The sequence below is a fragment of the Marmota flaviventris genome, chromosome 8 (assembly GCF_047511675.1).
Source record: "Marmota flaviventris isolate mMarFla1 chromosome 8, mMarFla1.hap1, whole genome shotgun sequence".
Lineage (NCBI taxonomy): Eukaryota > Metazoa > Chordata > Mammalia > Rodentia > Sciuridae > Marmota > Marmota flaviventris.
Window position 1 is genome coordinate 129,223,037 of NC_092505.1, and position 23,801 is coordinate 129,246,837.

Below are 23,801 nucleotides of genomic sequence, written 5' to 3' on the forward strand. Positions count from 1 at the left end.
CTAAAGTTGAGTTGACCTGCATTGCTTGTGGTCCTTTCTTTCCTTGTCTTTTCATACTGCTCGTGTTTCTTTCTGCTTGGTGAAACTGTTGTGTTATTGAATTTTCCCCCTATATATTTATATTGCTCTTGTATAGCTGCAAAGTCTCCCTTTTGTGGAGAAAGCCAATTTTAACAGTTCTCAATATCAATAGTACATCATCTAAGCACAAGTTTTCCTTATTACTACATTTATAGCTAGACTCTATGACTACAAATGTTGGTTTTGATTATCGTTTACAAATATAGTCATTAGTTTCATGAAAGGCATACCATTTCTGGTAGCTTGAAGAAAACTGTATTTCACGTGTAGGATGTTATGTTTATGGGGAAAGGAGTGAGGGTATGGGGTTAATCTATCAGTAACTTTGGAGAGCTCTAACCAATAGATGGGTAATTTATGGAAGAATGTATAGATTCAAATTCCTATCAGTATTTATAAGATTACCCTACTTATGAATAGTAAAATTTAGGGGGTTGCAAGTGGGACAGAGGGAGTAAGAGGGAGGAAAACAGATAACAAGGAAAGGGAGAGAAAAAAGAGAGCGGGAAAAAGAAAATATGAGAAAAAAGAAAAGGAATAAAAAGGGGGAAGGGAGAAGGGGCATATGCAATTCCTCTATAGTGTATTATTCTGGTGATTCAGTTGTTAAAGACCTTTTTTGTGTACAATTTTTGGTTTCACATATGTTGAGGTTGCGAAGACCTGAGGGGGAAGGGTAGAGAAGACTGGGTGAATGGCTGAAAAGAGAGAGAGAAGAGAGAAAAAGAAAGAAAAAAAGAAAAAAAAAAGATGTCTCTCAGAACTCTGTTTTAATTTCTTCCAGTTGGTGGCATTGTCTATTCCTAGCTTGAGTCTCTGGGTTCAGGATGGTGGTGGTAGTCAGTGTGAGAGGACTTGAGCTTCCACCTGTGGCCTCTCTACTCTTATTCTCTGAGATGTAAACCAGTGCCTGATCCGCTGTAGAACCACACTGGTAGCCACGCCAGCCAACCGGTTGGTGGGTTTTAAGGGTTAGTGGGATTTTCTAAGATGAGTTCCATCAGTTTTTCTCATAAGGTGTTTGATGAGGTGGGGGTGTTGGGGAAACCTTATGTTTGTCAAGAGCTCGGTCAGGTGACTGCACGGGCGGGGGGCAGGGCCCCTCCTCCAGTTGGAGTGGTCTGTCTACCTCACCGGCGGGAGGTTGGGCTCCTCCAACTGGGGAGGTCTGTCTACCGCTCAGGCGAGTCGCTGGGCCTGTTCTCCAGGTCGCAGGTCTGCCTACCGTGCAGGCGCAGGCGGCAGCTGGGCCCCTCCTCCAATTGGGGTGCTCTGTCTACCACGCCGGCTGGCCGCTGGGCCCCTTCTCCAGGCCACACGGCCTGCCTACCTTGCAGGTGGCGGCTGGGCCCCTCGTCCAATAGGGGTGATCTGTCTACCGCGTGGGGTGGGGGGGACCGCTGAGCCTGTTCTCCAGGTCGCAGGTCTGCCTACCTTGCATGCGCGGGCAGTGGCTGTGCTCCTCCTCCAATTGGGGTGATCTGTCTATCACGCCTGCTGGCCGCTGGGCCCCTTCTCCGGGACGCTCGGTCTGCCTACCTTGCTGGCGGCGGCTGGGCCCCTCCTCTAATAGGGTTGATATGTCTACCACGCTGGCGGGCCGCTGGGCCTGTTCTCCAGGTTGCAGGTCTGCCTACCTTGTAGGCGCAGGCGGCGGCTGTGCCCCTCCTCCAATTGGGGTGATCTTTCAACTAGGCCGGCGGGCCGCTGGGCCCCTTCTCCGGGTCGCGCGGTCTGCCTACCTTGCAGGCAGCGGCTGGGCCCTTCCTCCAATTGGGGTGATCTGTCTACCACGCCGGCGGGCCGCTGGGCCTGTTCTCCCGGTCAGTCACAGGTCTGCCTACCTTGCAGGCATGGGCGGCGGTCTCCCTTGAAAAACTTTCTACAGAAAGTGGGATAATGAAATCATCCCCAAAAAAAACCTTTCTAATTTTTAAGAAATCAAGAAAAAGTATTATTAAATATTTAACATGTACTATTACTAACAAGCTAATATTAGGTAAAATTTGTATTCATAGAACTGTATTTGTGTTTACTGGACAAGTATATTTTAGGACATCAATCCCCTTGTAAAGTACACTTGTGATCTTTTTTTAAATTTTTGCAGTATATTTTTTATCCAAATTCTTAGACTGTGTTTGCTTTCCATGAAGTATAACATGTTTAATATTAGTAATAATGGCAGTATTACTAATGCTAATATTAATAACATCAGTAGTGCGAGGGGGAGGGGCAGGAAGGAGAGAGCCACAAAAAGAATAGCAATGGTTACTGAGATCAGTATCTTGTAGTCTTTATGCTCATTCAGCCTACACATGGCTTAGTTGCAACACTGTTCTCATGAAGAAAATAGAGCTCGCTTTATGATAGCATAACTGAGAATAGTTTGTGGTGAACCTCAGAGTACAGAGTACACAGCAGGGGAAGTGTTCAGCTATTGATGGGCACTGTTGGAGGAGGTTTTGGGGTCATGGATACAGCCCTGCTGCTGCTATTTAGGGATGAAAGAGTTGCTCCTAGCATCAACTATGGCCTCTTCCCCTTTTCTCTTTTCAGTTTTTGCCACACAATTCATTGAGCAGGGTGAAGGGAGGACAGAGTAAAATTGATACATTGTTCAAACTTGCTTTGGGCACTTCACCCCTATGCTATATCCCCAGACATTTGCATTTTTTATTCTGAGACAAGGTCTTGCTAAATTGCTGAAACTGATCTTGAACTTGAGATCCTCCTACCTCAGCTTCCAGTGTTGCTAGGATCACAGGCATATGCCACTGTACCTGGCTACGCTAGATAGAAGTTTCTGCTTTTTAAAAATATGCTTCTTTATTGGAAACTTCTCACATCTGGTACAAATAAGATGATCTAGCTGAGGCAAAAAAGAGAAATGTATGTCATAAACAAAAATTCAGGCCAGCTTACTCACCACCCGCCGCCCAATTTGTGAAAGTTTAACATTCCATATCCCTGAATTTGGAGACTCCTTCCAGCTCTCTTCAAACAATTCCAGTTTCTAAAGCAAAATTCAGTCTTAGTAAATAAATTTGTCAGTTTCCTAGAGCACTCAGTTCTATTCATTTAATGCTTTTTAGCAAATCTAGGGTCTGAAATGACCCAGTTGAGAACACATTCTTTTATTCTGAAGCTAAAAAAGTAAATGCATTTTGATTCTGCTCATGAAGTTACAATTACTTGGTTTTGCAACCATAAAAAAAATTCTGTTGACTGCCAGCAGCTTGTTTAAAATCATGAATTCAGAACTATATGTTTCAACCTCTAAGATAGTGCCATTCAGTAGAAATGCAGTATGAGCCACAAATTTTATTTTTTGTGGTATGGGAGAGTAAACCCAGAGCACTCTACCATTAAGGTATTTCCTTGAGTCTTTTTTATTTTTTGAGACAGAGATGCACTGGCTGGCCTCAAAATTATAGTCTTTCTGCTCCTGAGTAGCTGTTATTACAGACATATGCCACCAGCACATATATAATTTTAAATCTTCTAGTACTTTAGCAACATCTTTAAACAGTAAAAACAAATAAATGAAATTAATTTTAAAAAATATTTTATTTTTCCCAAGATACCCAATACATGATCATTTCAACTTGAAATCAATATAAAAATATTATTAAGGAGCTATTTTAAATTATTCCAAAATACTGATTCTTTACAGTTGGGCATCTCTATTACACTTTCATTACATTTCAATTCAGACTAAGCATATTTTAAATGCTTAGTAGCCACATTTGATTAGTGGCTGTCATTCTGAACATAAGTGCTCCAGAGAATCTCTAACCAAACATCCTATGGCTAAAGAAATTTCCCAAAGCAAACATGATGGTGCATAACCATGGCTGTGGCAGGTGAGTGTGGCTTGGGTGAAAGCACTGCCAGTCTAACTTTCTTAACAAACATTGTTCTCCAATGTAAAAACCAATTCTATGTTTACAATTGGGAAACAAGAACGGATTTCAGCTAACAGGAAACATTCAGTATGTTGCCTGAGCTTCTGTGCTGAATTCTAAATATACATTTGCTCCTGGGGTTTATGGTGAGGCTTGACAAAAGGGGACAATCTCAAGAGATGTTCACTAAGATAAATGAGAAGCAATTACCAATTTTTAAAAACTTTTTGTTGTGAGATAATTATAAATAGACATACAGGTATAAGAAATAATACAGAGAGATCCCCTACATCCCCCAATGGTAACATCTTGTATCAGAACCACAATGTTGTTATGGATAAAGTTAGGCTACAGAACATTTCCATCCCTACCAGGTCCTTCACACCACCCTTTCATGGCCTACAATTAACTCCTAGCAACCAACTAGGTGTTCATTTTTATACTTCTATGATTCCAGGAATGGAATTATACAGTATGTAAACCTTTGTGATCGGTTTCTTTACTCAAGCACTATCTTTTAGAGATTTATCTAGGTTGCATGTATCACTTTTCTTGTGGTAGCATTTACTTGTATGGTTGTATGACAAGTTTGCTTAACTACTTACAACAGATCATATACAGTTGCATGCTTAATTTTCTATTGTTTTTTGAGGTACTAGGGATCAAACTTAGGGCCTCACAAATGCTAGGTAAGCACTTTATTGCTGAGCTACACCCCCAGCCTACCATGTTTAATTTTTAAAGAAGCTGCCAGACTCTCCTCTGTTTTTCATTCTCACTGTGTATAAATGACCCAGTTTGTCCTCACTCCCACCAGCATATTATGGTTTGAAACTTATTAAATTTCAGTCATTCTGATAGACTAATGGCGCTATCTCAAGTGGCCTTAATTACATCACCCAAATATCTAATCATAAATGAGCCTTTTGTGTGCTTATTTGCCATCTTATATCCTCTTAAGTTTATGTATTATGCCCATGTTCTAATTGTTTATTTTTTTACAGTTGCATTTTGAGAGTTCTATACATATTCCAGAAAATCTCCTTTGTCAGATATGTAATTGGCAAATATTTCCCCCTCTTTTCATCCTTAACAAGGTCTTTCACAGAGCAAATTTAATTTTAATGAATCCTAACTTGTCATTTTTTGCTTTTATGGGTCATGGTTTTGGTATCAACTCTAAGAATTCTTTGTCTCTTTGTCTCACTCTATGTCCTAAAGATTTTCCCCTATGATTTTTTTTCCTTAAAATTTTTAATTTGAATATGCAATACATTTTGAGTTGATTTTTTTAAAATTTCTGTATTTTTTTATGTGGTGCTGAGGATCAAACCCTGTGCCTCACACATGCTAGGCAAGCACTCTGCCACTGAAGTAAAGCCCTAGCCCCTTGAGTTAATTTTTTAAATAACATATAAGACTTAAGTTTGATTTTTGTTTGGTTTGGTTTGTTTTTTGTTGTGGTGGTTGGTTGGTTGTTTCCCCTACAGATGTCCAATTGCTTCAGCAAAATTTGTTGTAAATTCCTCTACTGAATTGCTTTTGTACCTTTTTCAAAAATCTATCAGGCATATTTATGTGGGCCTATTTTTGGTTGTCTTATATCCTCATTATCTATGTTTGTCTCTCTGCCAACAAACACCACACAATCTTGCTTACTGTAGTAATAAAACTTTTCTTGAAATAAACTAGACTGACTCTTCTCAAAAGTCATTTAGTGACTGACTTCTCTTCAAAAGTGTTTTAGCTGTTCTCATTCATTTCCCTTTCCATGTAATTCTTAGAATAATCGTGTTCATATCTATACAAAGAGTCCTTCTGGGATTTTGATAAGAATTATGTTAAATGTATACATCAGTTTAGAAAGAATTAATATGTTAAACCACGATGCAAAGAAAATACCACCGACTCCAATTTTAAATCAAATTAAAGCAAGCTTGTAATTCTGACTAGCTGGAACTGTCCCTCTCCCAAAATCCGTGGGATAGAAGACAGTACTCCAGCTCTCTAGGAGTGCAGCTTTATAGCACAGAAAGTTGCAAAAAGGGAGGTGTCTTGAGAACTTCAGATAACAGGATTTTGTCAAGCATAATACAAAGGCAGGTAGTAGGTTAATGGTCTAAATGGTTCAGTACTTAGGGAGTAAATTTAGATCCCAACATCAGAATTTAGGAGGCACCATTAGGGTTTCAGAGAGGGTTGTTATCTGGTCAGGGAAAGCCAGAATTTATGAGGCGCCACTAAGGTTTCAGAGAGGGTTGTTATCTGGTTAGGGAAAGCCAGGCATGGATGAGTTCAAGGCACGGGCAGGCATTCCAAACAAGTTTAAAACATCAAAATACAGCCAGGCCAAATAGAAATCCTAATATTTTACAGAAAACAGAAATGAATCTTTTATAACTTTTGACAAGATGGCTCCTGACTTAAGAGGGAATTAGGCTGGGCTTATCAGATACTTTACTATGTTGTATTTTTATTCCATGAACATGGTGTGTGTCTCCATTTATTTAGCCTTTCTTTGGTCTCTTTTATCATCTCTGTGTAGCTTTCAGCATACAGATCCTATGCATGTCCTTTTACAAAGTCATACTTCACAGAACAATGTTTTAGTCAATGATGGATTGCATATACATGGTGGTCCCATAAGATGTATCACCTAGTGATGTCATAGCTGTTTTCATATTTGTAGGTACACTCTATGATGTTTACACAATTAAAAAATCACCTAAGAACACATTTCCTAGAATGTATGCCACAACTATGCCTAACTTTACTTACATATAGAGCAGTACTTAACTCTATTTACACATAAGTATTTTGGTTTTTGAGCAATTGCAAATGGTGTTGTATTTTTAATTTTTGTGTCTCTATATTTTTAATATACACACATACACATATATATTATATATATGCAGTTGATTTATGTATGTCTATCTTGTATCCTATGATCTTGAAATAACATAAATTATAGAAAATTTTTTTGTAGATTGCTTGGGAGTTTTGAGGACAGGCAGAACTGGTAGATTCAAAAAAGGTCTGGTGATATGGTTCAGTGGCTAAGTGCTCCTGGGTACAATCCACAATACAAAAAAATAATAAATAAATAAATAAAATTATGAAATTAAAAAAAGAGTGCTGCTGAATTATCCCTTTGCTGGGAATTATCTACTTTGACCGTGGCCAACTCCACCACCAAATATCTAGTCAGGTTTCCATGAGAACATGTAATTTGCATTCAGGAGGGCCATTCAGGAGTAGTTTGGCAATAAACTGCCCAGTTCAGACATCTTAAGCATAAAGATATCCAAAATAAAAGATTTTTCGGAACCAATAAAGTTTATTTTTAAATTTTCAATTTTAACTAGTAGTCCACAGGTAAGTGGCTAGGTGGTGTATATCAAGCGAATGAACTCTTTCATTTTGAAATATATAGAAACATCATTGGCCTAGAAATTGTTTTCTTCAAACTATAAAGCTGTGTCACATGTGATCTTCAAATACCAGCTTATCTTCTCCTTCCTTTTGCTCCCCTACAGGAAGTTGTGGCTCACTGGATTGCTGAGAGCCGAATTGCCATCGAGGAGATCCGCTTGTTGACCTTGAAAGCTGCCCACAGCATAGATACTCTGGGCAGCGCTGGTGCCAGAAAGGAGGTGAGGCTCCCTGGACCACTAACTGCAGAGACTTTTTCATTTTCTCCCATCCGTTGTGCATTTCAGGTTTTAAGACACTTCAGTGGCTCTCAAAATATTGGAAGCCTTCAGTAATTATGGTTTAAATATTATAAATATCTATTATTTGCTAGTTTTCATAGGGCTGCTTTAAGGGATGATTTTGAGGGATGCAGAATATCTTCAGCTTTCTTGATATGCAGTAACAAGGAATGGGGAAATTCTAGGCTTTATATAGACCTGGAATTAATAGTACTCACTATGCCACTTTCTCTAGCCTGTGACCATGGGCAAAGTAACTGATCTTTCTGCTTTGGCTCAGGGTTCTTGAGGAGAGTAACCAAGGTGATACATATAGAATGCACAGGACAATTCTGCCACATAGTAATGTTTCACAAAGGCACCTCTTGCCACTGCCTTCCTTCTGGCTTATATGGGATAAGGACATGTCATTTATTTCTAAAAGCCCATAAAATCGCTAAGAGAAAACTGAGTAGTGGAGTGATGACCCTTGAACTCTTTTTATGACCCCAAACATGATGAGTGTAATTTATGAGCTGCCTGAAATCCTTTTGGAAATGAGGCAAATTATAAATAAATGAATAAAACATGACTTGGAAGAGATAGCTCTTTCCAGAAGGTCTGCATTGATTGAAATATGGCCACTAACTACATTATAACAAATCTCATTGTTGGCTTTCACCAAAGATCTTGTTTTAGTGGTGATTTGCTGTGGGAAATTTTCCTTATTTCAATTCACAGAGGAAAATACAGATTTTATCAAATTCTGGCTCTGTGTGTATGGTCTAAAAAAGCATTCTTGCATATCTTGCTATTGTAGATTGCAATGATCAAAGTGGCTGCCCCACGGGCCGTCTGCAGGATCATTGACCGAGCCATCCAAGTGTGTGGAGGTGCAGGCGTCTCTCAGGATTTCCCTCTGGCTAACATGTGAGTGGATATAGAATATTTAATTAAAAATATATCAAAACCTTGACACTAATTGTTTAGGAAGAAAATAAAGATACTTACTTTACAGCATAATTGAAGGCTTAATGAAGTGATACTGGGACTTTTAATATAGACCTCAGCACCAAGAAATATTTGACTCATAATTACAATCATCAGCTCATTCTGACATGTTAAATTTCACACCAAGAGGACCCACTAAGGACTCCTGGCATACAGACATAGCATGGAGATCTACCCAGAAATACGAAGGTGGGGAGTACCAGAGAGAGCCAAACAGCCGAGAGCCAACTCTATGTGTATGGGACAAGTCACCAGCCACACAGGGAACCAGCAGCTGCACTTGCAGCAGAGAATGCCAGTGGCCATGAAATAGCCAGATTCTCATTACAGGGAGGTTAGAAGAAGCATTCTCCATCCAATATCTGTCCCCACACATGGCCACAGTGCACCTGGTCTATCGCACTGGAAGTAGGGTCTCACCTTCCATGGATTTTTAGCCTTAAGAAAGAACAAAACATATGCTGTAATACCATTTGCTACCTGTATCTTACTTAAGACACCTCTTAGCTCTTCCAAGTTCTGGTAACATGTGGCAAACCAAGAATGAGATTAACCCCACTGGTTCAAGCCCAGAATCTGCATGGGGAAAGGAGGTGGCAGGAACTACAGCACCCTCTCTGTGGTCCTCACATCCAGTTCTGACAGCAGTGCATAGCCAGATGGCAGGGTAGCAACAGGAACCAACCACAGTGTTCCTCTTTGCCATTTTGGTGCAGTGGTGGCTGAAGTCAGGTAAAATTCCTCTTGGTCCCTTTTTGCCATGCACACCTGGGTTTACAGTGGCTGCTGGATCCATGACTTTTTCACAAGTCCTTTATCTACAGTGCACATGTGAGGGCGAGGCAATGGCTGGACCCACTCTTGCCCAAGGCCCCTCAGCTCATCCCTGTGGTCTGAGCAGTCGCAGGAACTATAGTTTTCCCTCCTTGCTCTATCAGTAGCAGGTGAAACTGGCCCAGGTAGAGGGCATCAGCAAACTGCACGGGCATCTGCCTTAAGTCCTGGAATGGTGTGAGTCTCCCAGCAGCTGGCCATACCCTTGGACTCAGAGGGCAAGTGCCTCCAGCCTGTAGTTCTCAAGGGCACCAACCTCCACTCTCCCCATTTTGCAGCACCAGTCCCCTGCAGAGCAGGGCAGCTCTCAGGCTTTGTCACTGTCACTCTGCTGCACCAAGCTGGGGGTTAATGAAGCAACTACCTTCTGAGCCAGTGCAGTGGAACGTCCGTGGGCTCCCAGGGTGGGCATGTGTAGGTTTCTGAATCCTAGATCAGTCCAAATTCAGACCACAGCTCCCTTCTCAAGATGGCTCCTGGCCACAGCACCGTGTGAGTTCACTAGGAGACGATGTGAAATCCTTTCCAAAGCAAGGCCACTGTGCAGATTTCAGCTTACCTATCTAAGTGGGCTTCAAGCCTGTGAGGTTATGAGCCTTTCTAGTAGCTAGGATTGCCAGCATCCTCATTAATAGAGTGTGCTGGAATTCTTCCTTTCACCCTGACCCTGCAGAGTCAGGATGGTAGATACTGGGGTTTTTTGCTTTTATCCCAGGTCTCTACATTTCCCAAGGTTCCATTTTCTCTTTGCCAATCTCTAGTGGTCTCTCAAAATCACTCACCTCAAAATGCACTTGTTCACCTGTTGCTAGAGTTCTCTGTAGAGAAGTGAGTGAGTACTGCCACCTCTATTTAGCCATCTTGAATCCTCCCAAGTTAGGAACTTTAAAATAGCATCTTGGAAGTCCTTTGGCTTACTCCTTTCATTTTAATTGCAATCCTTTTCTTATTCCTGCTGTATTGGAATTAATCTTGGTTTAGAATTATTATTTCATTAAATTATCATGTTCCTCTTTGACACCTCCCACAAATCCCTGCTCTTTTGTTTTTATCAGGTATGCATTAACACGAACTCTGCGCCTAGCAGATGGACCCGATGAAGTGCACCTCTCAGCAATTGCCAAGATGGAGCTACAGGACCAAGCCAAAGCGCAGAGAGCCAAGATGTGAGGAAGGCAACACCACTCCATCCCCAGGGTAGACGCATTCCTTAATCAGCTCCAACGTTTGAGTCTCACATTTTTGTAACAGATTGAGAACAGGGTTAGTTTTCACTTGTGGTAAAGATTTTAGCCTCTATTTTGATCAGTGAGTTTTATAATTTCAAGGGTCACACAGATATAAGTTGGAAAATCTGTAGCTGTTCTTAGGTCTAGTAACTAAGTGGTTTAGTATTTGCTTTTAAGTGCAACTTATAATGAGATCATAAAATAATGGAGAATTATTTCTAAAACATTTCCTGTGTGGCATAAAAATGGTTTGATGTTTTGAATTTTAGGAATTAATATAAGTAAATAACTTCAATAATATTTCATCCTGCTTTTAAAAACATATAGTTGGATCTCTTTTAAACACTATTTTTAGAGGGGTTAGTTTGAAATCGTGCCATAAAGTTTGCACATGGCTATATGGGATGTTTAGAATCCATGCAATTCTAACTTCTTCATAATACAGCCTGGAGCACTTGTCTTCCATCTGAATGCAGCTGATAGTTTACAAGAAAACACGGCAAATTTTGAGAAAATATAACTAAGAACCATTTTACTTGCTTATAAAATGTTAATGAGAACAGTGGACAGATTGAGCTGTAAGAAAGTTCTTCTGTTTTGTTAAGAGGTTAAAGACAGTCTGCTCTGAGTGGCCCAGGCGCAGCAGCAGCCTGTGCAGACATCCTTGTGGCAGTTACGTCAGCTGTCACACACAGTATAGTTGTCGGCCATGTGTGACTTCTGAGCACCCTAAATGTAGCTAATGAAACTGAGGAACCCCCAGGCACAGTGGTGCACACCTATAATCCCAGCTGTTCAGGAGGCTGCGGCAGGAGGATTGCAAGTTCAAAGCCAGCTTCAGCCATGGTAAGGCCCCAAGCAACTCAGTGAGACCCTGTCTCTAAATAAAACACAAAATAGGGCTGGGGATGTGGCTCAGTGGCTGAGTGCCCCTGAGTTCAATACCTGGTACCAAAAGGAAAAAGAAACTGAGGAACTGAATTGTTAATTTTAAAAAAAATTAAATTTAGTTATTAGGGGAAAACTTTTAAGTATGCTTAGAATGACTTGATTATGTGAATCTACTTTTTCAACTGTAAATTTAATGAAATCTTAATACAGAGAAAGTATTTTGAATCAAAATTTGGCATCCAAAGAAGAAAACAGAGTAAGTGTGAAATGTACACCAGATTTTGAAAACTTAGCATGAAAAAATCTCAATACCTTTTTATATTGATTACATATCAAAATAATAACTTGGAAATATTGAGTTAAATAAAATATATTATTAAAAATTATTTCACCTGTTTCTTATTACATTTTTGTGTGAATATCATTGCAATAGTAACTGATCAAGTTTTAAATTTTCAAATAAAAGGTTTTTCCCCTAAAACCTTTTAAGTTTGTTTTATCAGAACACATATACATCCCATGAATTTAATGATGTCCTTAGATGCTTTCCATCATGATTTAAATTTCTCCTTGGGTGAGTGTGGAGGTGCAGGAATTTGACCAGCCCTGGGCTGGGGTCCCCTGTGTGTGGTGAGGTCCTCTGCAACATCTGCCCTCTTACCCTCTGTATAGCTCATTTTCTTTCTCCACATTGAGATGAAGTTTTTAATCCTAGAGGACCCTCACCTACCAAGGGCCTATTGTGAGAAACACTGAAGCCATATAGAACATCTGGAAATTAGTTAACATAATACTACTTTATAAGGTCTCCTTATTTGATGTGGAGCAAATCCTGTAACCTTATTACTAATTTGCAAAGTTGTAATTTAGAAGAAATCAGGATTTTTTTGAATAATTGGCTTTAAAGATTATGTCCAATACTAGTAATCTTGTGATTTTCTCTCTTTAAAGAAAGCTGGCTAAATTAGTTATTTGTTTCAGTTATCGACTGTCCTGTATGTACCACACTCTAAGGCAGATCACTTTGTGTCATCAATACTTACCTCTTTCCGTACCTTTATTTATTTAGATAAAATCATGTTAAAAAGAACAGTATGTTTTGTTTTGTTTTGTTTTTGAAAGGGGAAAAAAGTCTCCAAATTATAAAAACAAAGAGAACAAGGGTCCCTTTGCCCTGGTCATGGTGGGGAGAGTGTACTGACTAGAATCTTGTGAGCCTCAGGCCATTTCTAGAGGGCTCTGTCTCTGCAGGCTGTTGCCAGGAGTCACTGAGCAACAGTCCTCTTAGGGTAGTGTGCTGGCTTTGCCACGTGTTAGGAACCACATGGTTTTAAAATGAGAAGTTTTTGCAGGAAGAGAGGAGGGAGAATGGGCTTCCCAGTCAGGGCTTCCCCCATCAAGATCCCTCCAAGATTTCCCTTGTGGCTGGTTGCAGGAGAGGAGGAGCCTCCAGACTGCCAGACAGGGAAGACACAAGAGGCACCACACAAAAAGGTCATGGTCTTTGCTTCGGCAAAACAGTTAGGATGCACGAAGGGAGAGGGTGATTGTGCAGGGGAGTAGCCAGCAAGGGATCTCCAATATTTGAAGTTTTTAACTTTGAGAAGGCACAACTATGGAGGAAGCGGTTTCCTCATCCACCTGTGGCTATCTATAAAGGCCTCCATCATCCCAGCTGTTCCCATACAGCTGTGGTCCACACTACAAGGATGCTCACACATTGTTGAAGAGAATGACAGTGGGGGACAAGCAGCCAAGTCCAAAGTGGCAGGTAGGTCTTTGAACAGAGAAGTTGTAAACTCACCTCTCACCAGCAATGACACACGCAGATTGAAAGGGAGAAGGGTGGAGGATGATACTGCATGCAAATAGAATCCAGTAAGTGGCACAAGGCTTGCCAAAACCCACTTTTCTCCTTGTTCTTGAATCAAGATTTAACAGTCTCTGAAAAGGTCAGAGGAAAGGCACTTTTTTTTTTACTCAGACTTCCTACGGAATTCTTAAAGAATATTATCAAAAGAAATGTATTCGTGAAAACGTCTACCATGAAAAAATATCCTATTTCTCCAGCCTTCTTCTTCTTTTTTTTTTTTTGGTCTTTGGTCTGCACTACAGCAGTAGGTCTAACTGGACTTCTGGTCTGTTTTCACAGCAGAACTGCCAGCTGCAACAAGCCTCTTGTGTTTCCGCAGCTTTTATCTCAAAATAAATTAACAGTCCTTGCTTTGGTTCCATCTGAGCTTATCCCCTGACAGTTCTTTGATCTCCCCAACATGGCCCACTCCATCATGGTCTCCTGGCTGCTGTTCTAGCACACAAACATAGCCAGGCCTGGAGCCTCGTTCTGACTCTCCTCTCCTGAAGGTTTCCAGACGCCTGCTCAAAAGCCACCTCAGAGTGTCCTTTCTTGACCACTGTTCTGATCATATTTCACATGCTGTCATTCTCCGCCTCCTTACCTGCCTTTCTGTTCTCACAGCACACACTACCTTGCACATATCTATCTACTCATGGTCTCTCTTCTCACCAGAGCGTAAGGCCCTTCCAAATTTCATTTCCGTCACTTTTCTGTGCACTAATGTCTCCTTGATCCCTGAAACCGTGCCTGACTTCTTCACCCTTTACTCATGCTCGTTTTGGGGGGGGTGAAGATATGCAGAGAAAAGTCTGTTTCACAGAGCTGGCTGAGGCATTTAAAAAAAGAATGAAGGAATGTGTGAAAGAGTGGTCATGCATGCTCTGCTGATCCCTGGTTTGTAGCACAGCAATGGTGAGAGGCAAAGCATCCATTTATAAACCCCCGAAGAGCCAAAGCTTGATCCTTGGCATGTGAACACAGGTTGGGCAGCAGACCTGGAATGGATCAGCTGCTGGAGGAAAACTAAGTCTAAGGAGGAGCATCAGTGCCTAGAGTGGGGGTGCCCAGCAGTTTGAGCAAGTCTACCGGTGAAATAGAAGTTCAATGAGTATTTAACAATCCAGGAGAATATGGATTGTTAAATACTCATTTAATATTAAATATTAAAATATTGTATTTAATTAATATTTGATATAAAATATTAAAATATTTAATATTTAAAATATTAAATATTTTATCCTGATGTCTAATCAGCCAGAGGGCTGTGATCCGCTCTAGGCACAGAGGGAAGTCAGGACACCTAAGAGAAACAGAACCACTTCTGGTGATTGTTAGAATTTTCCAATTTTCCTAATAAGCAGAATTCTGGGAAGTGTCCTCCCTTAATTCAGGGTGGACAAAAAGCATTTAGGATTTATGATCCTACCATAATATTTTTATTTGTTCCTTTTTTTCAGCACCTCTTTCTCACACAACCGTGTGTGTGTGTGTGTGTGTGTGTGTGTGTGTGTTTATCCTGGAGAAAATGCCTCACTTGGGGGACGCCCTAAATAAGCACTGGCCAAATGGAGAATAGCTACACAGTCAGGCAGTGCTGCCCAGCCTCCTGCACCCTTGGGCTGATGACTCACCCTGGATGATTCTTCTCTTTCACGTTTTAAAAATGGTGAAAGAGGAGACTGCAGACACCCCTCCCTCCACCAGCCTTCTCCCTCTGCCTTTAATCTCTGCTGCTCTTTTTCCTTACTCCACACCAGCTGACTGTCCAGCTAGTCCTCCAATATCCCAGGTGTTTTTCTTGTTGGAAATAAGGAGGTGCCACAAGAAATCAAACACCTGTTTGAACATGGGTGGACAAGGGCTGGGTGGTGCTGGCTCAGTGGCAGAGCACTCGCCTAGCATGTGTAAAGCACTGGGTAGGATCCTCAGCACCACATTAAAAAAGAAAGTAAGTAAAAAAAAAAAAAAAAAAGTGGGGCTGGGGTTGTGGCTCAGCGGTAGAGCACTCGTCTTGCAAGTGCGGGACCCTGGGTTGGATCATCATAAAAAAATAAATAAATAAATAAATAAGTGAAATAAAGGTATTGTGTCCAACTACAACTAAAATATAAATATTAAGAAAAGTGGGTGGGCAAAGCAAATCTTTACTTCTGGCAGAAGGGCACACTAGCAAGCACACCTGGGCAGGCAGCCCACCTGCTTAAACCTCTACCTTAACTCAGCGCTGTCCTTCATTCTGATTGGAGGAGTTTGGGGTTACAATCGATGCAATCGGCTAATTTTAGAATTAGCGTGGGCAAAAGGCAAAGGCTACAATTGGATCCAATGAGAGCTAAATACTATATTCTGAAAACGGACCATCAGCTTTTCTATTTCTCATATTTGTTACCTTGGGGTCTTTGCAGAGGCGTTAGTTTACCTAGAAAGCTCTCTGCACCCCCTTCCCTATCTTTAAGGCTTACTCCTTTCCTGCCAATGTAACTCTCTAGGGATTCCTTCTGTGACCATCCACCAGCTAAATTTCAAACCCTCTTAACACCCACACATAGACCTCTAACCCTCCTCCTCTACTTTGGTTGTCTACTCAAAATTTTCCACCATGTGACATACTATGTATTTTTCTTTTGCTTAGTATTCCCTCCTCTCCTAGGAAAACATATACCTTAGCAGAGAGGGGATTTTGTCTGTTTTGATCACAACACTAGTAGCTGGAACAATGCCTGCCATATCCATAATAGTTCCTCTATATTTCCTGAACGCAGTCGTGCACCCAGCTGCAGGAGGACCGGGGTCCAAGATGGCTGATTAATCTCTACGTCTAATGTGTGGTCACACAGCCTCAGGCTTACTCATGGGCCTTACAGACTTCTGGCAGAAGGGCACACTAGCAAGCGCACCTGGGTCCTAAAACAGAGTTTTTGTCCTGGCTCAGCATCAGAAGGTCAACATAGCCTCAGCTGCTCCTGCCCCAGCTTTTGTGATGGTGACTTCAGTGATAACAAGATTCAAAGTGACATGGGGGCTGAGGGTAGAGACTTGCTTCCTGACAAATATTGATCTTCGTTTCAGGTAGGTGCATGGCTGAAATCATCAGAAAAAGGCCAATGGGAGCCAAAGGAATCGCCTGTGTGGAACTGGGAGTGGGAGGGGGAGACTGAGGAAGTCTGGAGGGTCTCACCCAGATCAGGTAGCAGCTGGACCAGAGAGCAACCCGAGCAGGCTGATGGGACAGCCATCCTACAGTGGTGACCTCCATCTGGCCTTGCCCATCAGTTCTCTCCTTCCTTGCCTGACTTGCTCAACTCTGAGGAATGTGTAGTTGGCCAAACTGGGTTTACGGGCCTGTCCCATGTTGTCCAAGAAAAAAAAAAAAGCTCCTCCAGTACTATGAATAGAAATATAATGCAAGCCACATGTGTAATTTAAGACTCTAGGAGAGGACAAGATGGGTGGAGAGCAGAGAAAACAAGGGACTCCAAGATGGCTGAATCGAGGTGGCCAGTACTCACTGGCTCCTCCACAAAGAACCAAAACAACAGGCTAATTGGTGCATTTTGAGGTGAGTGATCATAGGAGAACACAGGAAATTGGCAAGAGACAAAGAATGGAAACTTGGAAGATTTGGAGACCTGGGACAACAGAATAGGCAGAAAAACAAAATACCCAGTATCTACCAACCTGGCTCCACAGCCAGGGGAGGAGGACCTTTGCAGGGGTCAGGGTGAAAGAATCCCAGCACACTATCAGTGAGAGGCTGGAAATCCTAGCTACTAGAAAGGCTCATAACCTCACAGACTTGTAGCCCACTTAGGAAGGTAAGCTGAAATCTGCACAGTGGCCTTGCTTTGGAAAAGGGTTTCACGTCGTCTCCTAGTGAGGCCACAGGGTGCTGTGGCCAGGAGCCATCTTGAGATGGGAGCTGTGGTCTGAATCCAAACTCCTCATCTAGGGCTCAGCAACTCCTACCCATTCCCACTCTGGGACTCTGCAGTCATTCCACTGCACTGGCTCAGAAGGTAGCTGCTTGGTGTAGCAGAGTGACACTGACAAAGTCCACTAGCTGCCCTGCTCTGTTGGGGACTGGTGTTGCAAAATGGGGGAGAGTAGAGGTTGGTGCCCTTGAGAACTAGAGGCTAGAGGCCCTTGCCGTCTGAGACCAAGGGTGTGTCCAGCTGCTGGGAGACGCACGCTTCGGCAACGACTGAAGACAAATGCCCACACAGGTGCTGAAGCCTCTGTTTCCTGTGCCACCCTAGGAATCTGTTGCTGACGGGGCAGGGAGGCTACAGGGTGGCTCCCAAAGCTGCACCCCAAAAGGGGCATTGTGAGGGGGCTGACAGTAATCCCACAGCTCCGGACATCTTCCTGCCAATGGGTGCACACAGCCAAAGAGAGCCCCAGGAGGATCTTTGCCCCACGTTGGCAGAAGTCTTACTCTCAGGTGGGCACTGCCACTGAAACAGGAGAGAGATGAACACCAAGGTCCCTGCTGCTGACCCACCTACCCCATTTCTGGCACAGTCCTGCCCCCCACCCACTTACTCTAACCTCACACTGCTGTCAGGACCGGGTGTGAGTGCCACAAAACCAAATGGTTACTGTGATTCCAGCCACAGCCTCTTCTGTGCAGCCTCTGGACCAATATCACTGACTAGTCAAGGACTAGTGCTTCAGACCCTCACCACCACTGGGGTAGCCAGTGCCAGAGACCCTTCCTAACATCAACAGTGCCTGTGGACACCCTCGTTACCCCAGGAACCTCCAATCGCATTACAGGAGTAGCCCCACGGTGAGCACCTCACACACACTGCCATTTGTACCCTACCTGCCTGAACTGCTATAGCGCACCCATTCTTGTATAGACCACACAGCGAGTCTCTCCGACGACTTCAACATGTTATGCACTATGGGCAAAGTCAAGAATCAAAGCCAAATTATCAACAGGGAGACTACACTATGGTGCACAGATACAATCAAAGTCAACATTGCACAACAAACCAACACCCAAGGACACATCTGCAGGCAAAAGTGCTTACTAAGAAGGCCACCCCATAAAAGTGATAGATATACTTGATCTACCTGATCTGATAAATCAGATATACCTGATCTTAATGCAGGAGCACAAGGAATATGAAAACAACAAGGTAAAATGACACCTCCCGACGAAAACAATAGTTCTCTAGCAACAGTTACCAAAGAAATTGAAATGGCTGGAATACCTGATAAAGAATTGAAAAGGGCCAGGCATGGTGGTGCATGCCTATAATCCCAGCAGTTTGGGAGGCTGAGGCAGGAGGATTGTGAGTTCAACGCCAGCCTCAGCAATTTAACAAGGTACTTAGCAACTCAATGAGACTCTGTCTCTAAATAATATATATATATATATATATATATATATATATATATATATATATATATATATATATAAGGATGAGGATGTGGCTCAGTGGTTAAGCACCCCTGGGTTCAATCCTCAGTACCAAAAAAAAAAAAAAAAAAGAATTGAAAAGGGTGATTATTTTCAAAAGTTCATGAGATCCAAGAGAATACATAAACAGTTCATTGAAACCAGGAAGATGATGTAGCACTTGAGTGAGAAATTCAACAGAGAGATCTAAAACAGAACCAAACAGAAATCTTGGAAATAACAAGTCTAATAAGTAAAATTAAAAATATATTTGAACACTTTGACAAGAATCTGACCTTAAAGGCTAGGTTTTTATTTATTTTTATTTATTTATTTATTTATTTTTTAATATCATAGTCAGACCAAAAAAAAAAAAAAAAAAGAAAGAATGAAGAGAACATTTGAGACCTTTGGGACACCATCAATTAAACAAACAGTCACTTTTTCAGAATACCAAAAGGCAATGACAAAAAAAGTTAAGAATGTAGAAAACCCATCAGAATAAATAATAGCAGCAAAATTCCCTAACCTTGAGAAAGATAGGGATATCCATGCACAGAAAGCTAATAGGATCACAAATAGACATAACCAAAAACACATTTACCACAGGATATTATAGTCAAACTCTCAAAAATGTAAGACAAAGAAAAAATTTTAAAATCTGCAAGAGAAAAGTTCCATGTCACATTTAAAGGCATCCCAATTAGACTAAGCAGATTTCTCAGTAGAAACCCCACAGGTCAGGAAGAAAAGGAATGTCATGGCACATCCTGAAAGAAAATAATCATCAACCAAGGTTTCCACATCCAGCAAGGTTATCCTTCAGAAATGAAGAAAACATAAAGGCTTTCCAAGATAAGCCCCAAGTGGGAAAATACATGAGACATTGAAGGAAGTCAGACATGCAGAAGTGAAAAAAAAAATATCATGGAAGTCTAAATCCCACTAGAAAATACACAAAAAGATAAAAACAGCCCAATATGAATGTGGTAAACCATCCAACCCCCAACATGAACAAGAGAGGAAGAACAAAGAATATTCAAAACAATAGAAGAAATTCAACAAAATGACAGGAATGAGTCTTGACCTATCAATGATAACCCGGATGTAGAGACTAAATTCTCCACCTGAAAGATACAGACTGACTGAATTAATTAAAAAACAATTTAAAAAACCCAACCAAACAAAAAACAACAACATGCTGTCTATAAGAAATTCACTTCACCAGTAAATACATACACAAACTAAAAATAAAAGGAGGGAAAATGATAAAACCTAGAGTGAGTAGGATTTACATCTGGAAAAATGAACTTTAAAATAAACACAAAGATGAGAGCTGGGTGTGGTGGTGCATGCCTAAAATCCCAGGGGCTTTGGAGGCTGCACCCTCAAAGGGTGGATCAAAAGTTCAAAGCCAGCCTCAGCAAAAGCAAGGCACTAAGCAACTCAGTGAGACCTTGTCTCTAAATAAAATATAAAATAGGGCTGGAGATGTGGTTCAGTGGTTGAGTGCCCCTGAATTCAATCCCAGGCACCCCCCCCCCCCAAAAAAAAGAAAAGATCAAGAAGGTAACTATATAATGTCCAAGGGATCAATTCAACAAGAAGAAACAACAATTATAAAATCAATATGCAGGCAATGTTTTATTAAAGAAACAATATTAGACCTAAAAGGAGAAATAGACTTTAATACTTTAGTAGTAGGGGACTCCAACACCCTACTTCATCAGGGAACAGATTATACACAAAAAAAAAAAATCAATAGAGAAACACAAGGGTTAAATTATGCTATAGCCCAAAGGGACTTAACAGATGTATAGAGAACATTCCATCCAACAGATGATGAATGTTTTCATCAGCACATAGAACTCTTTCCAGAATAGACCATATAATAAGCTGCAAAATTTAAAGATACATTAGGCCAATAAATTTTAAAAAATTGAAATCATACCTTGTATGTTTTCTGATTATGATAAAACACAAATAGCAGTCAACAGCAAAATAAATTTTAGAAATAATACCAATTCATGAAGTCTGAAAAACACAATTCTGAATGAACAGTGGATCCCTGAGGAAATCAGAAGGAAAGTTAAAAACGTCTTTAAGCAAATGAAAATGGCAACATGATGTACCCAAATCTACATCTTAAAGACACATCTCTAGGACTTCAAAAAACAAGAACAAGCCAAATCCAAAACTGGTAGGAGGAAAAAATAACAAACTTTTGAGCAGAAATAAGTAATGACTATAGTTAGAAAATAAAGTAAAATTATCTAGTGCCACATAACAAAAATTGTCCACTAGTGTAACTAAGGGAAAAAGAGTGAATTTCATCCTTTTTCTTTTTTTGGTAACAGGGATTAAACTCAGGGGCACTGAACCACTAAACCATATCCCCAGCCCTATTTTCTATTTTATTTAGAGACAAGCTCTCTGAGTTGCTTAGAGCCTTGATTTTGCTGAGGCTGGCTTTGAACTTGTGATCCTCCTGCCTCAGCCTCCTGAGCCACTGGGATTACAGGCCACCATTCCTGGCAAATTTTATCTTTTATGATATCGTCTGGTGAGGAAAAAATAATAATAACTACAGTCCATCTACTATATTTAAGAAAACAAAACTCAGCTGGACAGGAATCACTGAGCACATCTTGTTTACCAACGATCCTGTGGTGTAGACATTCCTCCAGATCATTGGAGGAAAACTAGTATTTGTTCTTGGTGATGAAGATTTCTGGCTGGAACAAGACATTGGCTCCAACACGTAGAAACTCAAGTGTATGAACTCAGTATCTTAAGATTCCTCTGGACTTACGAGCCACAGTCCTCCTGGCTCAGTGGGAATTAATAATGACCTTGTCATGGAAATGGAGAAAACATTTTAATAAAAGTCAAAAGTGTAATCATTATTCTTTCCAGATCCACCTTCTGGAAAATGGCTTTTAATGAGGTTTTTGGCTTCAGGGGAAATTATCCTCAAAAGCCTTCCTTGCTTCATTTCTTTCAGTTTGGGTCACCCTAACTCCTGTCTAGGTCTCCAAGATGCTAACCGAATGTTCTGGTATTAATGGACTAAGTTTGAAATAAGACTGGAGGGATGGCCCACCCATCCCATATAGGTAATCCCCCTGCAGAAGAGCAAGCTCCCTTTACACGGGTGTGGACGAGGACCAGGAACTTCCTGCTTGGCATAGCTTCAGTTCTCAGGCTGGGTCAACCTGGATCTGTCCTCCTGGGAAGTCTACCTTCCTTTGGTTGAGATCAGAGTTAGAATTCTAAATTCATTTGAAACGCTGCCCCTTTGAAATTAAAAGTCCCAAACTTCCTCAAGCTGAGAATGGAAACTGAAAACCTACCTGTAGGCTCAAGGAAGCTGAAACTGTCTGATATAGTCTCTGGTTTGCACAGCCTAGCTAAATCTACATGTGTTTATTTCCTGACTTGTTTCTATAAATTTTAACTACTTGCACTGGACCTATGGAGAAACAGTCTAGCTATTTCTCCCCAGTTTGATCAAACTGCATTAAGTTCATTTTTCCTTTTTATATCATTGGCTTATTTGTTCTGTGGACAGGTGACTGGATCCAGCCAGCTGGGATCCAGGTAGGTTCCCTGGCTTGACTGACAGTAAGTAACACAGTTGAAACTTTTCAGCAAGAATTCTAATTCCATAGGAGTAAGTAACTTGACAGGCAAATCCACAGTATATTGTGATCTTCGTGAGCTAAGGCAATGATTTTCTTTGTTCTCTTTTTAACCTTTCTTTTGCTGTCCAAGTTTGAGACAGCTCTCAGAAGAGAAGAGACAATATTCGCAGAGGCTTTAAGCATTTTGCCAGATGTGAAGCAGGAATGCGAGGGGATTGAAATATTTCCTTCCTGTATTCAGTGGTATCTTTGTTGGCTCACAACAGATGAATTTCTTATTTCTAGCTAAACAACACTAAACTAAGTAGAATTCAGAGAGCATGAGATTAACTTTAGTGCACTAAGGAAGACCTGGATCCTAGGCATTTTGATAAACCCTTGCTAAGGCTTGAGGGATGGGCTGGGGGGGGGGGGGGATACAGGAATGACCAAGTCCCTATTGTCCTTGGACTTGTCCTCAGGAGTTAATTCATCCTGTTGACAACTCCCTTAATCTAATAACCCTACCCATCCGTACTAGATAGGACAGGATTTTCCACAATCATATAACCTTGGGAAAATAACTGGGTTCTCCCTAGAAAACAAAGCAAAAACATGTTCAAATTTCTCTTCTAAGATCCTGTGTCACTGTAGAAGCTTGAATACAGTATGTAAGCCATTTAAACTGAAGATCCAGGAAGTGAGACGCAGAAAAAGACAACAAGTGGCATTTCTGCACATTTCAGAACTCCAATCCCAGCCTCAAATGGCTGAGAAGTTGGCATTATTGAAAACATTTCAAAGTCAAAGAAGACCAGTGTGGAGAGCAGGCTGGGCCGGGCCCTGAGTTACTCCATTTATAAAGCATCAGTTTGCCCTGGGTTGCTCTATTTTGAGTGCAAGTGCTAAAGCAGAATGACCTGGTAACTTGTCTGGGCAAATAGATAACCACCAGATGTTGGACACACAGAACTCATCAGAAAGAATAACCCCCAGCTGCACAGCACAATCATAAGGCTCAAACTGAGAAATCAATCATGCTAATAAAAAAAATGGTCACTTGTGAACTTACCAAATTAACTCAGAAGCCCATGGATGCATGGGCATATCAAACCAGATCAGAGAAACCAGGCTGGTGAGATGATCAAACACAACAAACCACCATATGATGTAACTCTTCACCTAAAAGACATAAAAGGAGAAAGACCAGGGTGCGGGGGCACACATGGAGTCATTGTCCCATCAGACCATCATCCTCTCAGACCAGGAG

At 41.2% G+C, this 23,801-nt stretch overlaps 1 protein-coding gene across 2 annotated transcripts in view; it reads left to right on the forward strand.

Moving 5' to 3' along the window:
- Nucleotides 1–12,029, forward strand: part of Acad11 (acyl-CoA dehydrogenase family member 11) — an 84,220-nt gene extending 72,191 nt beyond the window's left edge. For both annotated transcript variants that reach the window (XM_071615654.1, XM_071615653.1), the window contains 3 exons: nt 7,523–7,639; nt 8,499–8,608; nt 10,579–12,029. In XM_071615654.1, coding sequence (XP_071471755.1) covers nt 7,523–7,639; nt 8,499–8,608; nt 10,579–10,693 — 342 coding nt within the window. In that variant the 3' untranslated portion in view covers nt 10,694–12,029. The remainder of the gene's footprint in view (nt 1–7,522; nt 7,640–8,498; nt 8,609–10,578) is intronic.
- The last annotated feature ends 11,772 nt before the right edge of the window (nt 12,030–23,801 follow it).